This window comes from Lepidochelys kempii, chromosome 11 (assembly GCF_965140285.1).
Source record: "Lepidochelys kempii isolate rLepKem1 chromosome 11, rLepKem1.hap1, whole genome shotgun sequence".
Classification (NCBI taxonomy): domain Eukaryota; kingdom Metazoa; phylum Chordata; order Testudines; family Cheloniidae; genus Lepidochelys; species Lepidochelys kempii.
Genome location: NC_136390.1, coordinates 75,861,238 through 75,883,953, shown reverse-complemented (window position 1 = coordinate 75,883,953; position 22,716 = coordinate 75,861,238). Strand labels below are relative to the sequence as shown.

The following is a 22,716-nucleotide window of genomic DNA, read 5'->3' as shown; positions in this document are numbered from 1 at the left end:
TAGCTCAGAGTAGTGAGAAGAGCAGCAGTTTGTCTGTGGGGAGTGGCAATGTGCCTGGTAAGGAGAGTTGGGATGAGCCTAGGCAGCCTTGTGAGCTGATGGCTTTGTCTAGTCAGCAGTTTGGGAAGGCGAGGATAGTGGCAGATGAGTGTCCGTATACCTTACCTGTTACCCGTGTGGAGAATTGTGAGAGTGAAGGAAATGTGCCTGTGTCTGTCAGGGGTATTGACTTGCCTATGGAGGGAGCTAACCCGGTCTCCAAGCAGTTGTCTGCGAACAGCCCTGTGTGCTGGGACAAGGGAAATGAGAATGTGTCTCCGTCTCTTCTTTGTCTGTGGAGCAGACAGACGGGGCCTTTCAGCCTGTGCTGGTTGAGAATAGTACACTTGTCTCAGAGTTGGTTCTGGATTCAACGAAAGCCCAGGAAGGGACTGCTCCTAAGTTTGTGTCTGCTAGGGAGAATGGCACTGTAACTAGGGTGCATCCAGTTAATGTCCTAGCAAAATCCCAGAGACCAGACAATTCTGGTGCTTGTATTTTGCTTCTTGCTAATGTGTGGCTGGGAAAGGGTGTAGCAACTCTGTCTAATCAGGGTGATAGCCTAGCCAAGGCTCAAGGAGAGGAGAAAGGTGATTTAATTGTGTTACCTACTGATGGTGTGGTAACTGGTAGCCAGAAGGACAAGATTCCTGAGCTTGTGTGTGGCAAAGGGAAGGAGAATGCTTCTAAGCTTTTATCTAGGAAGTCTAGCAGTTTGCCTGAAAGGGGATTGTGTAGGAATCCGCCTGAATGGCCAGAGGTGATTCTGGATGTAAGTGCGAGCCAGAAAGAGCCTGTGGTTGCTCAGGGAAGTGTTCCTTTAGAGCAAGCCCTAGGTGAAGAGGGTAAAGGCAGCATTTCTGTGAGGGGTGAATTGCTGCTTCGAAAAGCTCCTGGGGAAAGGAATCCTCATGGTAGTCTTTGCAAGCCTTTTGCATTCTAATTGTTTCTGCAGCTTCTGTAGCCTCAGGTAAGGGCTGTGCTCCTGCCTTCTGATCACTGGCCATTAACAGATCTCACAGTTCTTGATTTCTAGCCTCACAGATGTAGTAGGTTCAGTAACATCTGGAGCAGAGATCCCCCATGATGCAGTGCTTCCCTGCTTTTCTGGTCCCATAGTTCAGTGCGGTTTTCTGTTCACCATTCTGTATGCTAAGGGAGAAGTCTCCCTGTCCCATCTGTCATGCAAATGAGGCTAGGGGAGTTGCCTCTGTTCTGCATTTTGTATGCTAATGGGGAAGTCTTAATCTTGTCACCCTGGTCAGGAGGGGTCTAGGTGTGTCTCCCAACACCCTTCACTGCTCTCTGCAAGTCTTTTCTCCGATCGGTTTTGATTCAAGCAGAGACTGGTTGGGCCGGGGTTTCATGAGTCAGACAGGCCAGACACTGCACCCTGGCTCCCCAAGAACACAGATCTGACTGGTGGTATTGCCCATTGACCTTCCCACTCTTCTACAAAAGGAGACTTTGAACCCTATTGGTGGCCACTGGGCCGCGTCTGTCCGCTGGGAGGGAGCTGGTTGTGCGGGGTTGGGCCCCTTGTAAATGCTGTTATTGATGGTGGGTTATTAGTCTAGTTGCTCCTGTTCTTTCCTTAGCCCCAGGCCTTTCTTCCCTCTCCCCCATTAGCTCCCTGACCTGTTGTGGTGTTACTGGGGGATTGAGATCGATTTGAACCCTTGTGCATGGAGGACAATCCCAGTCTGTTATCGGGCCCTACACCGTTCCCCAGGTCCCACGACACCGTTCCCCAGGGCACAGCAGCCCTTGAGACTCAGGTGCTAAGAGGGCCCCTGGGGGCAGAGTCAGCAGGTGCCAAGAGAAGGACCCAGGTTGGCTCCGTCCCCCGCAGGGAAGAAGCTCCACTGAGCCGCAGGCAACAGGGAGAAGGCTTGAGCTAGGCCTCAGAGCAGGGCTTGCAGGGCTACTGACTTCTCTTTCTGGCCCTCCCACTGCCCTGCTGTGGGGCCCTGGGCAGGTCACTTCTGTTAGGGGGCTTATTCCTTCACCCACTTACTTCCCTGGTCCTTCTCACATGAACAGAGAGCAACAATACCCGAAGTCCAAAGGTGCAAACAATTCGATGTTTATTGGGGTGAACTTCCAGCAAGCATGATTCCAGTTTCCTTCCTTAGTATCCTCCTTCCCAGCTCTGACACCACAGAGCCTTACACCTGTGTCCCTGTTCCCATTCCTGCCCTTAGCCAAACATGATCCCAATTTCCCCACCCCCATTCCCTGTTTCCATCCCTCGCTCACTCACCCACCCACTCCCTGATTGACTGCAGACTATATAGTAAAACTTATATGGGGAGTTCTGCTTAGCTATACCTTAACCAGTCATTTTCCTGAAATTTAACTAATCAATCCTAACATATTGTAACATGATTATGTAACCAATTATATCCCACCACCTGATTTAGTTTACACCCAGCAAAATTAATTATACAGCAGACAGGAACAATCACAGAACCAGACAGAGATTATACAGACAAACAACAGCAAAGTGGGAACTATAATGACAAAACAATACAGAAGTGAGGATTTCACATCGCAGCTATTGATAAGTGAGTTCTTGCCAGACAGGATGCTATCAAACGAAGTTTCCTTTTATATTTTCTAGGCACTTCCCTTTCTCTGGAGCTGATAGGCACTATCAGGACAGGATTGTATTCCTAACAGCCCAATAGCACCTTCTTTCAATGTGACTAGTTTGGAATGTGAGGATGTGACCGGTCCCTTCCCAGCTTATGGCTGCCTCTGTTGCTTAGCCAAAGGCCTTAGCCTAAGAACAGGGCCTCAGACTGTCACAGTAAGAGAAGGACCTTAGACCGGCAGACAGTGAATTTGATTCTTTCTTTTATACCTCTATAACTAGCCAAGTGATAAGAATACACCTAAATTCTTAGAGTCTAGGCCTTTACAGACAGGCCTGAATATCTATATCCTAACACTCCATCCCTTTCTTTTCTTTTCTTTTGGGATCCTCCTGCCCAGGTATCCCTGGAAAACCATAGGACATATGGTGACACATTTCCTGATAGGGCCAGGCATCAAGGTGGAAGGTGTCGATATTCCATTTGTCCCACTGCCCCTTGTGTAGTCTAGTGCCCTGCACCTTCTCTCATACGGGCATACCACACCTATTCCAATTAGTGTTCCAGACTTCCCATTAGAGTGGGCCCGAGAAGGTTGGGTCCGGGTTGTCTAGTACACTGCAGGGTTTGGAGGGCTTATTACTTATAGGTTATCTCCATATGCAACGTAACACAAGTACAGTTAACAATACAAAATCCACAGCAACACCGAGTCCTGACCACTGCAGTATGGTCCAACATCTGAGACACCCCCAAAACACTGCCTCTCCTCCTTCGACAGGGTGACGATCTGATGTGTCCAGTTGCTGGCAGTTGCAACAAGCTGCCCCAGCAGGTTTTGCTTGCTTTTGTCCATATCATAAGTCCACTGAATGTTCACAGAGAAATGGGATATTGTCCAAACCAGCTTGACCACTTGGTATGGAATCAGGCAGTATGCCCTGGTTTGATTATTCACAGCAATAAGATTCACAGATCCATTTGTGCACCAAAGTCCACATAGCAGCATGTAGATGTGTGTAGTTTGGTTATGGGCTGGTATAATTGTGCCCCCAGTAATATGTACATTCCCAGCAAAACCCCTTATACACAGTACACCCAATTGTCCGCCCCTTGCATAGGCCATTGATTCTGCTCCTCCATAGTCATAGGAGAAGGGCACATCCAAACATCGTCTGTTGATTTACACTATTTTGCACACCCCTCCATTGATTCCCAGTGAGCTCCTCCCCTTCTCATTATTTCCATAGGGCTTGTGGGGACCACCTTAGTTGCCATTCCATTTCCAGGTACCACGGTAGCTATTACACAGGTGCTGGCCTCCTAGTTGAGCATTTGCGTTCCCATACACATCTCCCGCCCCCCCCCAGGTCAGCCTTTTGAAGCCATCCCCCTCCCACATCATGAGATTTTCTGTTCATTCAAACACAGCAATGCTAGCAACAAGACAAACACCACCAGACAAACAACACAAAACATAGATCCATGGTATTCTGAGTTATTCTTCTGCTGGCGCCAGCTTGCTTGTAGAGTGTCTGAAAAACAAAAGAAACAATTTCCACCCCCCTGGTGGGGACAGATTATTGCTTATTAATGATAATACCACTTTCTTTTACAAATGTCCTTGCTAATTGCAGGAAAAACAGAAGAATTACCTCCAGGCTGTCCTTATTTTGTTCTATAGTCAGGCTAGTGAATTACCCCACTCACTGGTCATTTATGAAATTCATGAGGTGGTGTACCTCAGTTTCCCCTCTTGTACAACAGTCCATGTTTGCAATAGTTTCTCTGCTGTACCAAGCTTTAAGTTTATTCTCAGGTAACAGCTGAGACACAGTTTCAGATTTCAGCACTGTACACATCCTGGGAAAATGCAAACATTCCTTCCAGATAGTTTAACCTCCATAATATTATATTAGCCATACTAATTTTACACAAGGTGTAACTGCCTCCCATGCCCACAGAGTTTTCATGCACACCCACCAGAGCAACAATCTGATCCCCCAGAGCCACCCCAAGGCTCAGTGTTCCCATCATTCCTCCCCTTTTCCTTTTCTTTTACCTGTGCGCACACAGAAAATTCTCTTTTGCCTAACATTTCTTGCACTCTGATTACTCTTTTCTACACAACTGTACCCCGACTACACTTCCATCTTGTACAACTAGACACAACCAGGGGCAGCCAAGTTAAGTTCCAATAGAAACCCCTTACGTCCTTTAGTGATTTTGATTGCATTACCCAATAGTCAAATAATTTTGCTCAGATTCTCTCTGCCTGCTGCCTGCAGCAGTCCCTTATAGACCATTTCTGTGGGAAAAGGGCCCATTTTCCCTCAGAATAGCTGTAAAGGCTTCTGGGAACAGAAGCGTAGTGGTGGTAGTAGCCACTTGACCTGACCCCTTTGGATAATTTAATGACCAAGCTTCCATCCAATGTGACTGCACAGAGTTGCACATACAGTTACATTTATATAACTGGGTTTTATCATTAAACAAAAACTTCCTTCTTGACATCTCACATACGTATCCAAAGTACCCTCTATTAAAACTTCAGAAAAACAAAAGTGTGGAAAGGCAGGTTGCACTTTGAAACTTTTTTTTTTCTTCCCCTTCCTTCTCTCCACTCCCCAGGACCAAGTCCCAGCTCCAGTCTCTAAAGGTAGTCTGTTAACTCTGCTTTGGACTTTAAACCCTGTTTTGCCAAATCATCTTTCACTCCCCTAACTAATTTACAACCCTTCAGCAGCCCTTGCTGAAGCAGCACCAAACCTGAAAGATTCTTGGCAGCTTCCCGTAATGCTGCCCTTATGTCAAACCTCTCATAAGCGGACTGAAGTGCCTCCTTTCCCTGAAAGGTATTCAGTCCCCATGGGCAGAGACCTTCTTCCACTACCCATATACCAAGGAGGGTGGGCTCCTCAACCATCCCCCATCCCTCTGGGTTCCCTAACATTGCCTCCATTTCCTTTTTAATCTCATCCCAGGGTGACCCCTGCACCTGGTATGGGCCCTGGCTCTTCCTTATCCATTTATCCAAAAAATCCTTTACCCTGGCTTGCCAGAACCCGCAACTACCATCACGAGAGTTCGTGATACCCCCTCCAAGCAGCTGTGCGGACTGTTGGGGAGGGGGACTTACAGGCTGCCACTCGCCTATCCAATCTCTCCAATGAAGGGATAGACACTTCTCAAACTCCTGGCAGTAGTGAGTCCTGATCAGACAAGGTACATTAAACCCTCTGAGCTCAGAAGGCCAGTGGGTGAGTGTTTGGGAAAGAATTCCTACTGATTTTCTGCTGGGCTCCATCCAAAGCCAATAAGTAGGGCTGTCAATTAACCACAGTTTTGATTGCACTCTTAAACAATAATAGAATACCAAGTGCAACGTATTATCAATCTTTTGGGATTTTTTAATATTTTCAAATATATTGATTTGAAATTACAACACAGAATACAAAAACAATGAGGAGTTTTTGTGGCACCTAAGAGACTAACAAATTTTGGGGGCATAAGCTTTCGTGGGCTATGCCCAAATAAATTGGTTAGTCTCTAAGGTGCCACAAGGACTCGTTATTTTTGCTGATTCAGACTAACACGGCCACCCGTCTGGAACAGAATACAAAGTGTACAGTGAAGATAAAAGAAATAGTGCTTTTCAATTCACCTCGTACAAGTACAGTAGTGCACTCTCTTTCTCGTGAAAGTGCAACTTACAAATGTAGTGGGTTTTTACGTAACTGCACTCCTAAACAACCCAACGTAAACCTTTAGCGCCTACAAGTGCAGTCAGTCTTGCTTCTTGTTCAGCCAATCGCAAAGACAAACAAGTTGGTTGACATTTTCAGGAGATAATGCTGCCCACTTCTTATTTCCAAGATCACCTGAACGTGAGAACAGGCATTTGCATGGCACTATTTTATCTTTTTTACAGTGCAAATATTTGTAATCGAAACTAATTTTTGGGACTGTCAATTAATTGCAGTTAATGCATGTGATGAACTCAAACCAAATTACTGCATTATTTTTTGTCATGAGAATTAATAGCACACCAGGCCACTGTGCTTGGGGGCGCCGTTGTGTGCCTTCGAGGCAAGGGTGCCCCTCCTCCCAGCACACTGCTCCACTGCAGCTCCCACCTCCTTGCCCCCCGCCCCCTGGAGCCATCCCTGACCCAGCTGCTCCGTACTGGGGGCCTGCCCACGGTCTGCTGCGCAGAGCGGGGATAGGAGTGGGGGGCTGAAGTTGGGATGTCCACTAGCTGGTAGCTGCTGAGCTGGGGTTGGGGAACAGGGGGCACCTGTCTGCTGTTGCCAGTGGCTCAGGAGTGAAGCCTGGACACCCGGGTTCTCTGCCTTCTCAGGCCAGGGAGGGAGTGTGGCCTGGGGATGCAGACAGACTGACTACAGGTCTCTGTCAGTGACCCCACTGCTCTAAAGGGATGAGATTCCCTGGGGGTTCCAACACTGGGGGAGCTTTGGGAGCAGCCTGCAGGGTTAGCCCTGCCAGTGTGCGCAGATCCCAGTCCAGATGCCCCCTGGGAGGCATGGGATGACAGGGAGTCACCCCAGCTGGGGGGCAGACAGGCCCATTGGCGAGAGGCTGTGTTGCCCCAGACTCACGGCTGCTCCCTGCTCAGTTCCAGGATGGAGGTGCTCAGGAGGCTTCTTGGGAGGAAGACTCCACGGGTGGCCCCAGAGCCAGAGGGGGGCAGCTGCCAGCATCCCCAGACAGAGAGCTGCCCCTCCATCCCCATGGAATGGGAAGCAGCTCCCGGACAGCCCAGGAGATGGACCTGCTCGGCCCTGCTCACCAGGAGGAAACCAGCTCCCAGGGCTGGTGCTGAACAGAGGAACACAACAGCCAGGCCAAGATGGAGGTGGCCCAAGTTCAGTCTGGGCAGGCAGGACCCAGGCCACGAGAGGAGCCAGGCAATGCAGCTCTGGGTTTGCTTCTGCTGGAAGGCCAGCCCTCAGGAGCCCAGCCCCGTGGACCAGCAGGAGGCATCCCCAGGGCAGGATCGCTGCCCCAGCAGCTCAACTGGTGCTGGAGGGGAGAGCGGCCACTCCCTGGAGGCTCCCTGGAGCATGGAAGCTGAGTGCTCCTCCACTGCAGGTGAGGAGACGCCCTGGGGACGGGGAGGAGCACGGGGCCATTAACACCCAATCACTCTCTGAGTCATTGGGAGGACCCCAACCCAGGGCTCTGGCCTGAGCCACTTGAGCCCAATGACGTCAGCGGGAGTCGCAGAGCCACCCCTTGCAGCGGGAAATGGGGGGAGCTACTGGGAAGTGGGATCCTGATGCTTTGGGGCAAGTCCCAGGGAGGATGGGACAGTGAAGGGCCCCATCTGCCATGGGGCCATGGTGCTGAGGGGTCTGTGGGAGGGGTAGTGTGGGGAACTCTCTGCCACGTGGTGCTTATATTGGAGGGGGAAACATTAAATCTTCTCTCCCCACCACACCCCTGTCCTTCCTCTTCTTCCCCCCAGCTGCAGCAAGAGTCCCCCTCTGCCCTTGTCTCTCTGATGCAGAGACCCCCATGGACCAGTTGGAGAAGAAGGACCTTGCCACTGAGGAAAAGGCAGAGGAGGATGAAGACCCAGCCACAGAAGGCGAGGAAGAGGAGGAAGAGCTAGAGACAGAGGAGGAGGAGAAGCAGGAGGAGGAAGTCCTGACCACAGAAAAAGAGGAGGAGGAGGACCTAGCCATAGAAGAGGACAAGGACATGACTAAAGAGGAAGTCCTGGACACAGAGGAGAAGTTGGAGGAGGAGGACATACCCGTAAAAGAGGAAAAGGAGGAGGATGAGAAGCTGTCTGCAGAAGAGGAAGAAGAGGAAGAGGAGAAGGAGAAGAACATGTCTGCAGAAGAGATAGGAGAGGAGAAGGAGGATGAGAACCTGTCTGCAGAAGAGGAAAAAGAGGAGGAGGAGGAGAAGCTGTCTGCAGAAGAGGAGGAGGAGAACTTTCCTCCAGAGGAGGAGGAGGACCTCTCCGTAGAAGAGGAAGCTGATTTGACTGCAGAGAAGGAGGAGGAAGAAGAAGGTAAAGGAAGAGGAGGATGTGGCCCTGGTGGAGGAACACCTGATCATGGAGCAAAAGGAAGAAGAGAAGGATCTGGCCATGGAGCAGGAAGAGGAGCACCTGCCTCTGGAGGAAGAGTAGGAGGACCCGGCCACGGGAATGGAGCACCTGGCCATGGAGCAGGTGTAAGAGGAGGACCACGTGGCTGCAGAGGAGGAAGAGGAGGACCTGGCCAAGGAGAAGGACCAGGCCACAGAGGAGGACAAGGAGGACCTGGACCAGGAGGAAGAGAAGGAAAAGGACCTGGCAATGGAGGAGGACGAGGATGTGTCCATGCAAGAAAAAGAAGAGGCAGAAGAGGAGGTAGAAGACATGGCTATAGACTAGGAGGACCCAAGAATGGAGGAGGATGAGGATGTGTGGATGCAGGGGGAAGAAGAAGAGAAGGAGGTGGAGCTGGCCACGGAGGAGGAGGAGGATCAAGAGGACCTGGCCAGAGAGGAGGACGAGAAGGAGGAAAAGGAGGAGGAGAACCTGGCCATGGAGAAGGAGCAGGAGGAAGAGGACCTGGCCAGAGGGGAGAAGAAGCAGGATGTAGCCATGCAGGGGGAAGAAGAGGGAGAAGAGGAAATAGAGGATCTGGCTACAGACTAGGAGGAAGAGAATGTGCAGATGTAGGGGGAAGAAGTAGAAAAGGAGGTGGATCTGGCCATGGAGGAGGAGGAGCAAGAGGACCTGGCCAGAGAGGAGGACGAGAAGGAGGAAAATCTGGCCATGGAGAAGGAGCAGGAGGAAGAGGACCTGGCCACAGAGGAGAAGGAGGAGAATGTGGCCATGCAGGGGGGAGAAGAAGAGGCAGAAGAGGAGATAAGAGGATCTGGCAATAGACTAGGAGGACCCAGGAATGGAATAGGATGAGGATGTGCCGATGCAGGGGGAAGAAGAAGAGAAGGAGGTGGATTTGGCCATGGAGGAGGAGGAGCAAGAGGACCTGGCCAGAGAGGAGGACGAGAAGGAGGAAAAGGAGGAGGAGAAGCTGGCCACGGAGAAGGGGAGGGAGGACCTGTCCATAGAGGAGGAAGTGGAAGAGGGGGAGAATCTGGCCATGGGATTGGAGCATGTGGTCATAGAGAAGAAAGCGGAAGAGGACGACTTGGATGAAGAGGAGGAGGGCAAGACAAAGTCCTCCTCCACCTCCATGGCCAGGTCCCCCTTGCTCAGGTTGTTGTCTTCCTCCTCCATGACCTTGTCCTCCATGGCCATTTCCTCCTCCTCTTTGGCCAGGTGGCAAGAGGAGGACATGGGCATGGAAGAGGAGAAAGAAGAGGAAGACCTGGCTGCAGAGGAGGAGGATGATGAAGACTTGTCTATCAATTAGGTGGAGAACTTGACAAGAGAGGAAGAGGAGGAACTGGAGGAGTAGGATGATCTGGCCACAGAAGAGGAGCAGGAGGATCTGGCCATGGAGGAGGAGGATATAGCCATGCAGCAAGAGGAAGAGGAAGAGGACCAGGCCAGAGAGGAGGAGATTGTGGATGAGGCCATAGAGGAAGGTGAAGAGGAGGAGCAGGAGAACCTGGCCACAGAGGAAAACGAGAAGGAGGAAGGGACCTTGCCCCGGAGGAGGAGGAGGACCTGGACATGGAGGAGGGGGAGGACTTGGCCACGGAGAAAGAAGTGGGGGAGGGGGAGGGCCTGGACATGGAGGAGGGGGAAACCTGGACACGGAAGAGGAAGTGGAGGAGGGGGAAGATCTGGACATGGAAGAAGCTGCCCAGAGGTTGTCATGGAACATCTCCAGGGTGGTGACAAGGTACAAACGTTACCTATCTTAGTAGGAAATAAGTCCATCCTGCCCCTTGCCCATCCCAGCTCCCTGCAGAGGGGGTTGTCCAGGACGATTCACAGCACCTCATGGGGACACTTACCCTCTAGGACAGGGGTGGGCAACCTTTTTGGTCTGAGGGCCAGGTAGGGAAGGTGGTGCCTCCCAAAACAGCCTGGCCCCTGCCCCCTATCTGCCCCCTCCCACTTCCCACCCCCTGACTGCCCCACCCAGAACCCCCAACCCATCAATTCCCCCCCCCCCGATCCTTGTCCCCTGACTACCCCCTCTCGGGATCCCACCCCCTCTCCAACCCCCCTTGCTCCCTGTCTTCTGACCGCCCCCCACAGAACCTCTGCCCCATCCAACAGCTCCCTGTCCTCTGACTGCCCCTGGGACCTCCTGCCCCTATCCAACAGCAGAGAGCAGGGATTCCTGGGGCTGAGGTCTGGGCAGCAGCCAAGAGGAAATTCTGGGTGTAAGCGCTAGGAGGCAGGTGGGGAATCATGGGAGTGGAGGGTAAGCTGAGGCTGGGGATAGAAAGGTAGGGGGCAGCTGAGAGAGGCTGGGGGTGGGCCAAGAGAAGGAAGGAATCGGGAGAGCAGGGCCCAGCTGTGTTGCCAGAGGATCCTGCTGGCTGTGTCTGGCCAGCCTCTCTGGGAAATGCCCAGGGCTCTGTGGGGCCTGAATCTGACATTTTCCTTTGTGTCTCACAGGAACTGACTGAGGAGCTGCCCCAGGACTCTGGGCCCAGCTCTGTCCTCTCCAGCTGCATGGACCCCACGTGAAACCTCCCATACCAGAAGCTCCCATCCGGCTCCGGTGCTGCTTAGACCCAGAGAGGCTGCCTCCTCCATGGCCAGGTTCTCCTCCTCCTCCTGAAAAGCCTGCACTGATGGGTAAGGGAAGCCATGGCCACTCAGAGACACCATGGGCACGGGTGGGGATTCAATCTTGGCCCGTCTCCACCAAGGGCACAAGCCCTGTCAGGCTCTCATTCTGGAAGCCATGGAAAGCTCTGCCTGTAGCCACCCCCTCTCCACTCCCACTGCCAGACTGTTGCCCGTGGTGACAATGAAGAAGCAGGAGAACTCCTGCGAGAGATCCCCAGGGCTGCACAGTCGGGTGTCACTGGGACGTTTCTGGGAGCCATTTACAGAGTGTTCTGTTGGGGACATTTTCCTTCTCTAACCCAGGGTTTCGCTGCTCCCAGTTTCTCAGCCAGGGAGGCCACCCTGCGGAATATGGCCCAGCAGCTTGGCGATGGGCTGCAGGAGTCACCGCATAGGTCTACAGCAGCCATCGCATGTGCATTGACCATGGGCCAAAACCTGCAGCCCTCACAGCCCAGGATACCCCCACGGATGGCAATGGGAGTGTAGCCTGGGTAACTAGCTGCTGGAGCCAGGGCGTACAGAGGGAGGGTTCAGAGATACAGCAAACCAATGGCCAGAGAAGTGAAGGATGTGAGGGAAAGAGGAGAGCTAGGACATATGGGGAGTTGCTGCAGTCAAGGGATCCCAGCTGGACGAGAGAAGATGGGTGGTTTAGACACACAAAGTCCTGCCTCTTGGTAGGCGTTAGACCAGATGAACCTTGCCGGGGCAGTGAGTTACATGAGCCAGCAAATTCAGGGCCTGGGGGGCCCGGCTCCACCAATGTTCAGGGCCGGGTTTCTCCCCCAGCCCTGCCTGCTGCCCCCGTGCCTCCCCCGAGCGTACCTGCCTTCCCGCTGCAGCTCCGCGCTGCGCTCCCTCGATGGCCGCTGCCACTGCGGGCTACAAGGGAGCGGCGCCGGGGACAGCTGCTGCGGCTGCAGAGGGAGGAGGTGCATGGCAGCCTCCCCCGCCCCCCCGGCAGGTGACTCCGAGTCGAATCTGGGGGTGGGGCTTATCCTGCAGGACCTCCGATCAGCAGCCTGGCGGGGCTTGGGTGAGTCTCTTGTCCCTGGTGGGAATGCTCCCCTCTGGCCCCCCACCGCAGCCCCAGGGCAGCCAACCTGCAGCACCCCAAACTCCTCATCCTTGGCCCAGCCCCACACCCTACACTCCCTCCTGCACCCCAACCCCCTGGCCCAGCCCAGAGCCCACACTCAGCACCCAAAACCCCTCTCGCACCCAGCATCCAAAGCCCCCTTCCACACCCCTTCGTGCACCCCAACCCCATGCTCCGGCCCAGAGCCTGCACTCAGCACCCAAACTCTCTCCCAGAGCCTACACCCCAAACCCCCTCCTGCACCCAAACTCCCTCCCTGAACCTTGCAGTCCCTTGTAACCCCACGGTTCTATTGTTCTTTGATTCTAGCATCTGTCACCGAAAAGAAGGGCTGGTGTGCATAGATTTCCTCCACATCCTCTGCAGTGAAGACAGAAGCAAGGAATTTATTTCGCTTCTCCGCATCGGCCTTCTCTTCCTGGAGTGCACCTTTCGCACCTCGATCGCCTAGTGACTTTGCTGACTGTTTGGCGACTTCCTGCCCCTGGACTTAAAAAATAATTTGCTGGTAGTTGTTGTGCCTTAGCTAGTTGCTCTTCGCACTCTTTTTTGGCCGGCCGTTTTCTACTTTTCACTGGGCTTGCCAGTGTTTCTGCTTCTTTGTATTTTTCTCATTAGGATTTGACTGCCAGTTTTGAAAGGAGAACTTTTTGCCACTGAGGGCCTCTTTTACTCGGCTATTTAGCCATGGTGGCATTTTTTTGATCCTCATGCTGGTTTTGGTATTTTTATTTTTGGTATAGGTTTAGTGTGAGCCTCTAGTATGGTGTTTTTAAATAGTCTCTTTGCCGTTTGCTGGCATTTCACCCTGGCATGTTGCTTTCAATTTCCATTTCACTAGCCTCCCATTTCTGTGCAGTTCCCCTTTTTGAGGTTCGATGCTCCTGCGGTGGGTTTCTTCGGCATTTCCCGCTCCAGGGCTGTGACATGTAATTGCATTCGGGCTGAGAGGACGGAGAGTAACGACTCCAGCGTGGAGGCTGCACAGTGCGGGCACACAGTGAACTGTCCTGAGCAGGGCGGGTGCAAGGAGGTTTCACACCCTAGGGGACACTTCCACCTTGCGCCACCTCCTCCCCGCAGCTGCTCCCCGCCGCCCCCTCCCTCCCTCCCCTCAGCCCAGGCAGCCCCCCTTGCGGCACCTCCCCACCGCCCCCTCCTTCCCCTCGGCAGCCACATGCAGCAGCTCCCCGCCCCAGCTCACCTCTGCTCCGCCTCCTCCCCGATCACGCCACCGCTTCTCCCGCCTCCCAGGCTCGCAGCGCCAATCAGCTGTTTGTAACCCCTCCCACCGTTACTTGCTGCAGGCGGCCCTCCCCCACCCCCTGCCCCAGCTCACCTCCGCTCCACGGCTGCCCCCAACCACTTGGTGCCCTAGGCGACCGCCTCGTTCGCCTAGTGCTTGCACCGGCCCTGGTCCTAGGCAGAGAACGTCTCCAGGAGCCGGCGCTGCGGTCCCCCTCCTCGCCAACGCCGCCCGGCTCGGCTGCATGTGCCCCGTCAGCCAGCAGGGTTGGGGTCTCCATTGTCACGAAGGGTGAGAGAAGGACTCTCCTTATCTGTGTGCGGGACCGTTCCCAGCATTCAGCTGGGATTCACGGAGGCGCTGGGCTTCATCTGGCCCCTTGGCAGCTGGGGGACAGTGCAGAAAGTGAACTCTCAGCCTGCGCTGATTCAAGGTCCTGCCCACCCGTGGCTGCCCTCCCCCACACTGCCCATTCCCCTTCCCCTCCCTCGCCTGCCCCCAGCCCACCGGGCCTCTTTGCAACAGCCGCAGGGGCAGGGGCAGAGGGGCAGGAACAATGCTGACCCACTTATGTCACGGAGTTTGCATAACTTCCGATGAAAGGCCCCTGGAAGCACATGCCCCCATTACTCTCTGGGAGGGGCCGGCAGGGGTCGGTCAGTGGCAGCAGGGGGTGGGCACAGGGTCTCCTTCGCGCTAGCTCAGGGGCTGTGCGGGTCACATGACACTTGTTTTGCCTGGCGTTGTCTAGCCGTTCGCCCGTGACACTCCTCGGTGCAGCAGGGATCTGTCCCTGCACCAGTGAACTAAGCCAGGCCGCGCTGCAGGGACGGCGCGAGGAGGGTGGGCCGGGCAGCTTCCCCTCAGCAATCAGAAGAGATCGACCCCTGGCCATCGAGATGCTCTTTTAAAGTCACTTTCCCAGTCAGGAAGCTGCAGAGGGGCCTGAGTGAGAGACAGAGCAGCCCACCTGCCCCCACAGGCCAGCCCCTGCCATGCTGGCAGCTCAGTGCAGGGCACATTCCTGGTCACCGAGCTCAAGGCCCATCACCTCACCTGGATGGCCGTGTCCCCCCTGCCTAGGACGGGAGATCAGCCCCTTAGCGTGGGGCTCTGGAGACCCCGCCCGCGAGAGGGGTCCCACAGGACAGAGAGCGGCACACGCTAGCTCAGGGGCATCAGCTGGCGACCGGAGGGGAGCACCGAGATGAAATCTCCAGCCGCCTTAGAGAGGACTGAGGAATTTGTCCCATGGAATTGTGGGATACTTCCAGCTGACTCCTGGGACCCAGTCAAGCGGGACTGCATCTACACTGCAAAGCAATGGGGCTCAGCCTTGGAGCTCAGCTTAACTTGAGCTTGGGCCCTCCAGCCCTGCAGGGTCCTGGGACCCTGGGTCTGCACAATTGCAGTGTAGATGCAAAGGGCTTTAGGCTTGAGCCTGAACTCAATCACGGTCTTCTGTTGCAGTGTAGACATCCCCCTAGAGACAAATGAACTCACAGAAATAGAAGGCACCTATGTTAATGGAGAACAGAGCATTACATAGAGCTCATTGGGTGGAAATGAGGATTGAGAGAAAACTAACCCATATGTTAAGTTTTTGTAATGTTTGAATATGTTGTTGTTTCCAGTGATAATGGAATTAAACATGAAGTTCATCATTCCAGAATAAGAGACTCATTCTGTGATAAGCTGATTGTATTGTAATACTGTAAATTATCTATTATTTCACATCAGTATTATAGGAAATGGTGGCTAATTCTGAAAAGTTATTTGACATAATTCAGCCTCTTTAGATTAAGCAGTGGTGAAGTAAAACCTCACTCCAAAGGGGTTAAGAGAAGTAGCGTATCGGAGAATAGACACCCAAGATAGACTCTAATTATTTCTATTTCAAATGGAATTCATGTTGCTCTGCTTTAAAATAAACTTTCTGTGAAGAGGAAGGTTCCTGAGGGAGACAAGTTGTGTAACCGTCTGTAACAGTCACTGCAATGTGAGCCGGGGTGTGCGGGACTCGAGTTGCAGGCTCAGTGTGTCTAAGCCTGTGCTGGAGAGTCCACACTGAACGGTGACCCAGGGTTGAGCATGTCAAGACCCGAGTCTCACCCTAGCGCTCCTCCTGCAATCCCCCCTGCACAGACTCTGCCCACCCCCCTGCAGGTTTGCCCCCTGGGGCCCCAGGCCAACAGGGTTATGATATTTTCCGTCTTATTTTCTATTCCTTTCCTAATGTTACCCTTCTGCCAGGTGGAGTCAGCAGCAAGAAGGTCTGGGTTCAATATCTAGGGGTTCCTCTTAACAACACAAAACAAGTGTTTTGAGCCACAACAAGTAATCTAGACGATCATCTGGTTATACCTTACTAACTGTTTGCTGCCCTGCTCTGACCAAGGGCCTGGGGCTCAGAGACTGCTTAACTGCTCTACCCGGCCAGTGGGCCTGAATACTAGCTGCAGCTAATTCCCTGCTTTTGAGCTCACCTGTACAGGTGGGTGACAGCACGGAGGCATGGCCTCTCTCTGAGGTTGACAGGGAGGGACGGCCATACAGACTACAAGCCCACAACCAGTAATCTGGGAAAATTTACCACCCCCATGGGCAAATCAAAGAGGCAATACTCCCCCTCTTGCCAGCACTGAGTGTGTAGCAAAAGACACTTTTACTAATAGGGAAATGGCGACCCGGCACACATTTGGGAAGACACCACAACCACAGTTCAAAAGCATGTGACTATAAGCAAACACCCGCCCTGCAACACGTCAGACAGTGTCCTTTGCCTCAGTTTCCCACCTTGCAGTGTGAAAGGCTGACAAATAAATGCTTCTTTAACACACCACTCCCCTCTCCTGCACTGCAACCGATTCACAGTTTGCCAGCCAAGGACAGCCAAGACCCAGAGTGCAGAGGTGCATTCATGTGGGTTCAGTACCAGCCCCTGAGGGGAGCAGCAACCAATGCAACTCGCTCACAGAGGTGGGTCTGGGTCACTGGAATCTCTGTGCTAACCTTATGTCCTGGGGTGGGCAGTGGAAAGGGGAACTCTTAGAGCTCAGCCCTGTGGGTGCCCCCACAGTTCATTGACACCCAGTGACTGTGAGAGCTGCAAACTGCGGAGCCTGGAGTTCAGGGCAGGCTGTGGCTGGGGGGCTAGGATGCAGGGCCCTGTGTACTGGCTCCCTGGAGGGAGAGAATGCAAGCCCTGTCCTGGAGTTGCTGTAGGGGTTGGGGTTGGGGAGGCTGCAGTGGAGGGTCAGATTATGGCAATCTCCCCAGGACTGCTGAACGCCCTCTGCCAGTGACCCCGCAGGAGGACAGCATGCTTCCAAACTCCAACGAGCTCCAGCTTGGGGTCTCCCTCTCTGTGATCTCAGGAGGAGCTTTACTCCTGTCCTGGGCAGGTGGCTGCGCTTGGAATGCCCAACCCAGCCAAAGCACTCAGTTGGTGGAAGTGCTTTATTCCCTGTTAGCCCCAGCTGCCCCAGGGCACTGACGGGCCCTTTTACCTGAGTAGCTGTTCCCACTGGGGCAGTGCTGTGTACAGGATAGTCTCCATGTGGAGCCCGAGGGCTTGGCTACACTTGCAGATGTAGAGCTCTGTGAGTTAAACCCGCCTTTGGAGAGCGCAGCAGGGAGAGCTCGGCCGTCTGCCCACTCTGAGAGCTGCAAGCGCCCTGGCGTGGCCACATTTGTGGCACTTGCAGCGGCATTGGGAGCGGTACATTATGGGCAGCTGTCCCACAGAGCCTGTCCTCCCATTCTGGTGCTGTGGCTTGTGGGAAGGGGGCGGGGTATTCTGGGTCCCGTCCCAATGCCCCATGATGCATCACTTCGCATCCCAGCAATCCCTGTGCTTCCCTCCACATTTGGCGCCATCCTTCAACATTTTTTGTACTGTGCGCTCTGTCTTCCCTTTCGGTCTGCGGGAATGGAGCCCGAACCGCTGAGGAGTCTGCTGACGAGTCTTGCCAGCACGTCACGTTTGGCAGTCACGTTACTCCTTAAGATCCAAACTGACAGTGAGGACTCCAACGATGATATTGACGTGAGTAACGCATACGACAAGAGACTGCTTGTGGCATTCACAGACATGCTCACCACTGTGGAACGCCGCTTTTGGGCTCGGGAAACAAGCACTGAGTGGTGGGATCACATCGTCATGCGAGTCTGGGATGATGAGCAGTGGCTGCAGAACTTTCGGATGAGAAAAGCCACTTCCATGGGACTGTGTGTGAAGCTCGCCCCCCACCCTGCAGCACAAGGACACGAGATTGAGAGCTGCCCTGACAGGGGAGAAGCGGGTGGCTATTGCAGTCTGGAAGCTGGCAACTCCAGACAGCTACCGATCGGTCGCTAACCAGTTTGGAGTGGGAAAGTCGACCATTGGAATCGTGTTGATGCAAGTTTGCAGGGCCATTAATCGCATCCTGCTCAGAAGAACCGTGACTCCGGGTAACTTGCGTGACATTGTGGCTGGCTTGCACAAATGGGTTTCCCTAACTGCGGAGGGGAGATAGATGGGACGCATATTCCAATTCCAGCACCAGCCCACCTAGCCTCTGAGTACGTTAATCAGAAGGGGTATTTCTCTATGGTTCTCCAGGCGCTTGTGGATCACCGTGGGCATTTCATTGACATTAACGCAGGCTGGCCCCTTTCTATCATGACCCTTGATATCTGCCTGAAGGTATCTTAATTCCTACGGCTGGAGCACAGCTGGGACTGCACAGCTTCCTCCCCACAAACACTGATGAAGTCCAGGAACCCACTCTGACTCCTGTTCTCACAGCCCCCAAAAGCCTAGTGCACAAGGGTGCTATCTGCGGAGGAGGGAGGGGGGCTCACTTGTGACAACAGTCGCACTGCACAAGGCACCTGTGAGGTCAGAGGAGCAGAGCACCCAGCAATCCCGAGTCCCGAACTGCCCTCCGCACCAACCACATCACTCCTCCAAAATCCCAACCCGGCCTGGCCTCTCCCCACTCCTCTCTGGGACACTCAGTGCTGGGCTAGAGCGCTGGCAGCCACCGAGCGAGGAGATCATCTGCACACAAGGGTGTCACTCACCATCCTCCCTCACCCTCCGGAGAGGACATAGCACAGACCCGCCGAACCCCATCGCCCCTCAGAAGCGGGCTCAGGCCCAGCCAGGATGTTCCCACGGAAGACCAGCCAGGTAGCATAGAGTCAGGCTTTGCTCTTGGGAGCTGAAGCCAATAAGAATCTAGACTATCCCTGATAGATGTTTGTCCAACCTGTTCTTAAAAACCTCTAATGAGAGGGATTCCACAACTCCCCTTGGAAGCCTGTTCGAGAGCTTACCTACCTTTATAGTTTGAAAGTTTTTCCTAATATCTAACCTAAACCTCCCTTGCTGCAGATTATCCCCAATACTTCTTGTCCTACCTTCAGGGGACATGGAGGCCAATTGATCACCATCCTCTGGGTAACACCCCTTCGTACATTTGCATAATGTTCTCAGGTCCCCTCTCAGACTTCTTTTCTCAAGACTCACGATGCCCTGTTTTTTTTAACCTTTCCTCATAGGTCAGATTTTCTAAACCTTTTCTCATTTTTGTTGCTCTCCTCCCCTGGACTTTTCAATTTATCCACATCTTTCCTAAAGTGTGACACCCAGAATTTAATAGGGCCAAGCTACTGAACCAACAACTTTGGCATAACTGTATGTAACTGATTCCATGTAACCAATTCTAGCTCTCATCTATATCTTTTTCCTTTTATGAATAATTCTGTAGATTTTAGATTCTAAAGGATGGGCAACAGTGTGATTTGTGGGTAAGATCTAACTTGTATATTGACCTTGGTCTGGGGCTGGGTCCTTTGGGATCGAGAGAACCTTTTTTCTTTTACTGGGGTATTGGTTTTCATAACCATTTGTCCCCATAACGAGTGGCCCTGGTGGTGATCCTGGGAAAGTGGAGTGTCTAAGGGAATTGCTTGTGTGACTTGTGGTTATCCAGTGGTGTAAAACCAAAGTCCTCTCTGTTTGGCCGGTTTGGTTTGCCTTGCTGTGCAATGGAACCCCAGCCTTGGGCTGTAACTGCCCTGCTCCCAGCAATTTGTCCTGAATTGGTACTCTCAGAAGGGTCCCACCAAAGGCAGCATCGTGACACTAACCATCACTTTGTGATGGGGGAATGACATCCACGTGATGCTGGGGTTTGTCTAGACTAGGAACAATGATGGCGGTGAGCTCAGGTCCAGGGGAAAGCTAACCCCAGCCACTGCACCCGGGTGACGTGTGCATTACAAATGTAGCTGTAGTTCTTACAAGAAGATCGCTAAGATGAGCGGCTACCTCCACGCACAATCCCAGTGGGGACAAGGCACAAGCCGTTTGTACCTCCCTGTAGCTAGTCAAGGTCAACCCCATCTCCCCACCTGGTGCTGATGGATATTTCTGGCAGGACAAGGAGACACTCCCAGGAGATATAAGACAAAGAAGTTGACAAAGGATGATGAGACTCCCCCCAAAGAAGGGGAAGGGGCAAAAGACAGAGACAAGGTAGCGCACGTGGAGCTGAGAGACCACACTGAAGAAAATGGTACAAACTAGGTGGGAATTTGCGAATGTATTTTACAAAAAATATTTGGCCAGCCCTAGTCACGATATTTATGGCGTTACTCGCCTGTGTGGATTCTCTTATGTCGGATAAAACTTGAGCTCCAACGAAAGCTTTTCCCGCACTCAGGGCATCTCTGGGTCTCTCTCCAGTGTGGACTCGCCAATGTCTGATGAGGTACGCACTGACTTTGGAGCTTTTCCTGCACTCAGGGCACCTCTGGGTCTCTCTCCAGTGTGGACTCGCCGATGTCTGATGAGGTACGCACTGACTTTGGAGCTTTTCCTGCACTCAGGGCACCTCTGGGCCTCTCTCCAGTGTGGACTCGCCGATGTCTGATGAGGTACGCACTGACTTTGGAGCTTTTCCTGCACTCAGGGCACCTCTGGGCCTCTCTCCAGTGTGGACTCGCCGATGTCTGATGAGGTACGCACTGACTTTGGAGCTTTTCCCGCACTCAAGGCATCTCTGGGTCTCTCTCCAGTGTGGACTCGCCGATGTCTGATGAGGTACGCACTGACTTTGGAGCTTTTCCTGCACTCAGGGCACCTCTGGGCCTCTCTCCAGTGTGGACTCGCCGATGTCTGATGAGGTACGCACTGACTTTGGAGCTTTTCCCGCACTCAGGGCATCTCTGGGTCTCTCTCCAGTGTGGACTCGCCGATGTCTGATGAGGTACGCACTGACTTTGGAGCTTTTCCCGCACTCAGGGCATCTCTGGGTCTCTCTCCAGTGTGGACTCGCCGATGTCTGATGAGGTACGCACTGACTTTGGAGCTTTTCCTGCACTCAGGGCACCTCTGGGCCTCTCTCCAGTGTGGACTCGCCGATGTCTGATGAGGTACGCACTGACTTTGGAGCTTTTCCTGCACTCAGGGCATGTGAAGGAGCCCTCTCCTGTGTGGATTCTCTGATGTATGATAAGGTGTGAACGCTTGAGGAAGCTTTTCTCAAGCTCCGAACACTTGTGGGATGTTTCTCCTGTGTGAACTCCAAGAAACTTTCCCTTTGGATCTTCCTCCTAATGTCCTATATGGTTCTACTTGCTCACCATCGTCCTGCTGTGGAGTCTGCTCCACAGTCTCACTCACCATCTGATCATCTGGAAGGACAGAGAGAGAATCCAGACATAGGTTTTGGTCCCCCCAATACAGAAGAGATGTGGACAAATTGGAGAGAGTCAAGCGGAGGGCAACGAAAATGATCAAGGGGCTGGAGTTGACTTACAAGGAGAGGCTGAGGGAACTGGGCTTATTTAGTCTGCAGAAGATTAGAGTGAGGGGGGATTTGATAGCAGCCTTCAACTACCTGAAGGGGGGTTCCAAAGAGGGTGGAGCTCGGCTGTTCTCAGTGGTGGCAGGTGACAGAACGAGGAGCGATGGTCTCAAGTTGCAGTGGGGGAGGTCTAGGTTGGATATTAGGAAACACTATTTCACTAGGAGGGTGGTGAAGCACTAGAATAGGTTACCTAGGGAGGTGGTGGAATCTCCATCCTTAGAGGTTTTTAAGGGCCGGCTTGACAAAGCCCTGGCTGGGATGATTTAGTTGGTGTTGGCCCTGCTTCGAGCAGGGGGTTGGACTAGATGACCTCCTGAGGTCTCTTCCAACCCTGATATTCTATGATTCTATGGGGGTAGCTCAGAGTGGAGGGAGGGAGTAGCTAGGGGCGGTGCACAGGCAGGAGAGTAGCTGAGGGTGCAGGCAGGAAAGCAGCTAGTGGCTGTGGGCAGGCAGGGGGGTAGTTCAGGGTGCAGGCAGGGGGAGCTAGAGGCTGGGTACGGGAAGGAGGGTAGGTCAGGGTGCAGGGAGGGGGTAACTCAGGGTGCATGGACGGGGGGGCAGCAAGGGGCTGTGTGTGGGCAGAGGGTAGCTCAGGGTGCAGGGAGGAGGTAGCTAGGGGCTGTGTGTGGGCAGAGGGTAGCTCAGGGTGCAGGGAGGAGGTAGCTAGGGGCTGTGTGTGGGCAGAGGGTAGCTCAGGGTGCAGGGAGGAGGTAGCTAGGGGCTGTGTGTCGGCAGAGGGTAGCTCAGGGTGCAGGGAGGAGGTAGCTAGGGGCTGTGTTTGGGAGGGGGTAGCTCATGGTGCAGGGAGGGAGTAGCTGGAGGCTGTGTGAGGACAGGGGGTAGCTCAGGGTGCAGGGAGGGAGTAGCTGGAGGCTGTGTGAGGACAGGGGGTAGCACAGGGTGCAGGGAGGGAGTTGCTGGAGGCTGTGTGAGGACAGGGGGTAGCTCAGGGTGCAGGGAGGGAGTAGCTGGAGGCTGTGTGAGGACAGGGGGTAGCTCAGGGTGCAGGGAGGAGGTAGCTAGGGGCTGTGTTTGGGAGGGGGTAGCTCATGGTGCAGGGAGGGAGTAGCACAGGGTGCAGGGAGGGAGTAGCTGGAGGCTGTGTGAGGACAGGGGGTAGCTCA

The 22,716-nt window shown here is 53.5% G+C and overlaps 1 protein-coding gene across 1 annotated transcript; it reads left to right on the top strand.

Moving 5' to 3' along the window:
* The first annotated feature begins 5,387 nt into the window (after window positions 1–5,387).
* LOC144930956 (uncharacterized) lies at window positions 5,388–9,093 on the top strand. Its single transcript, XM_078854731.1, has 3 exons — window positions 5,388–5,491; window positions 7,273–7,748; window positions 8,125–9,093. The coding sequence occupies exons 1-3, from the start codon at window positions 5,433–5,435 to the stop codon at window positions 9,069–9,071; spliced, it is 1,482 nt and encodes a 493-aa protein (XP_078710857.1). The 5' UTR covers window positions 5,388–5,432; the 3' UTR covers window positions 9,072–9,093.
* The last annotated feature ends 13,623 nt before the right edge of the window (window positions 9,094–22,716 follow it).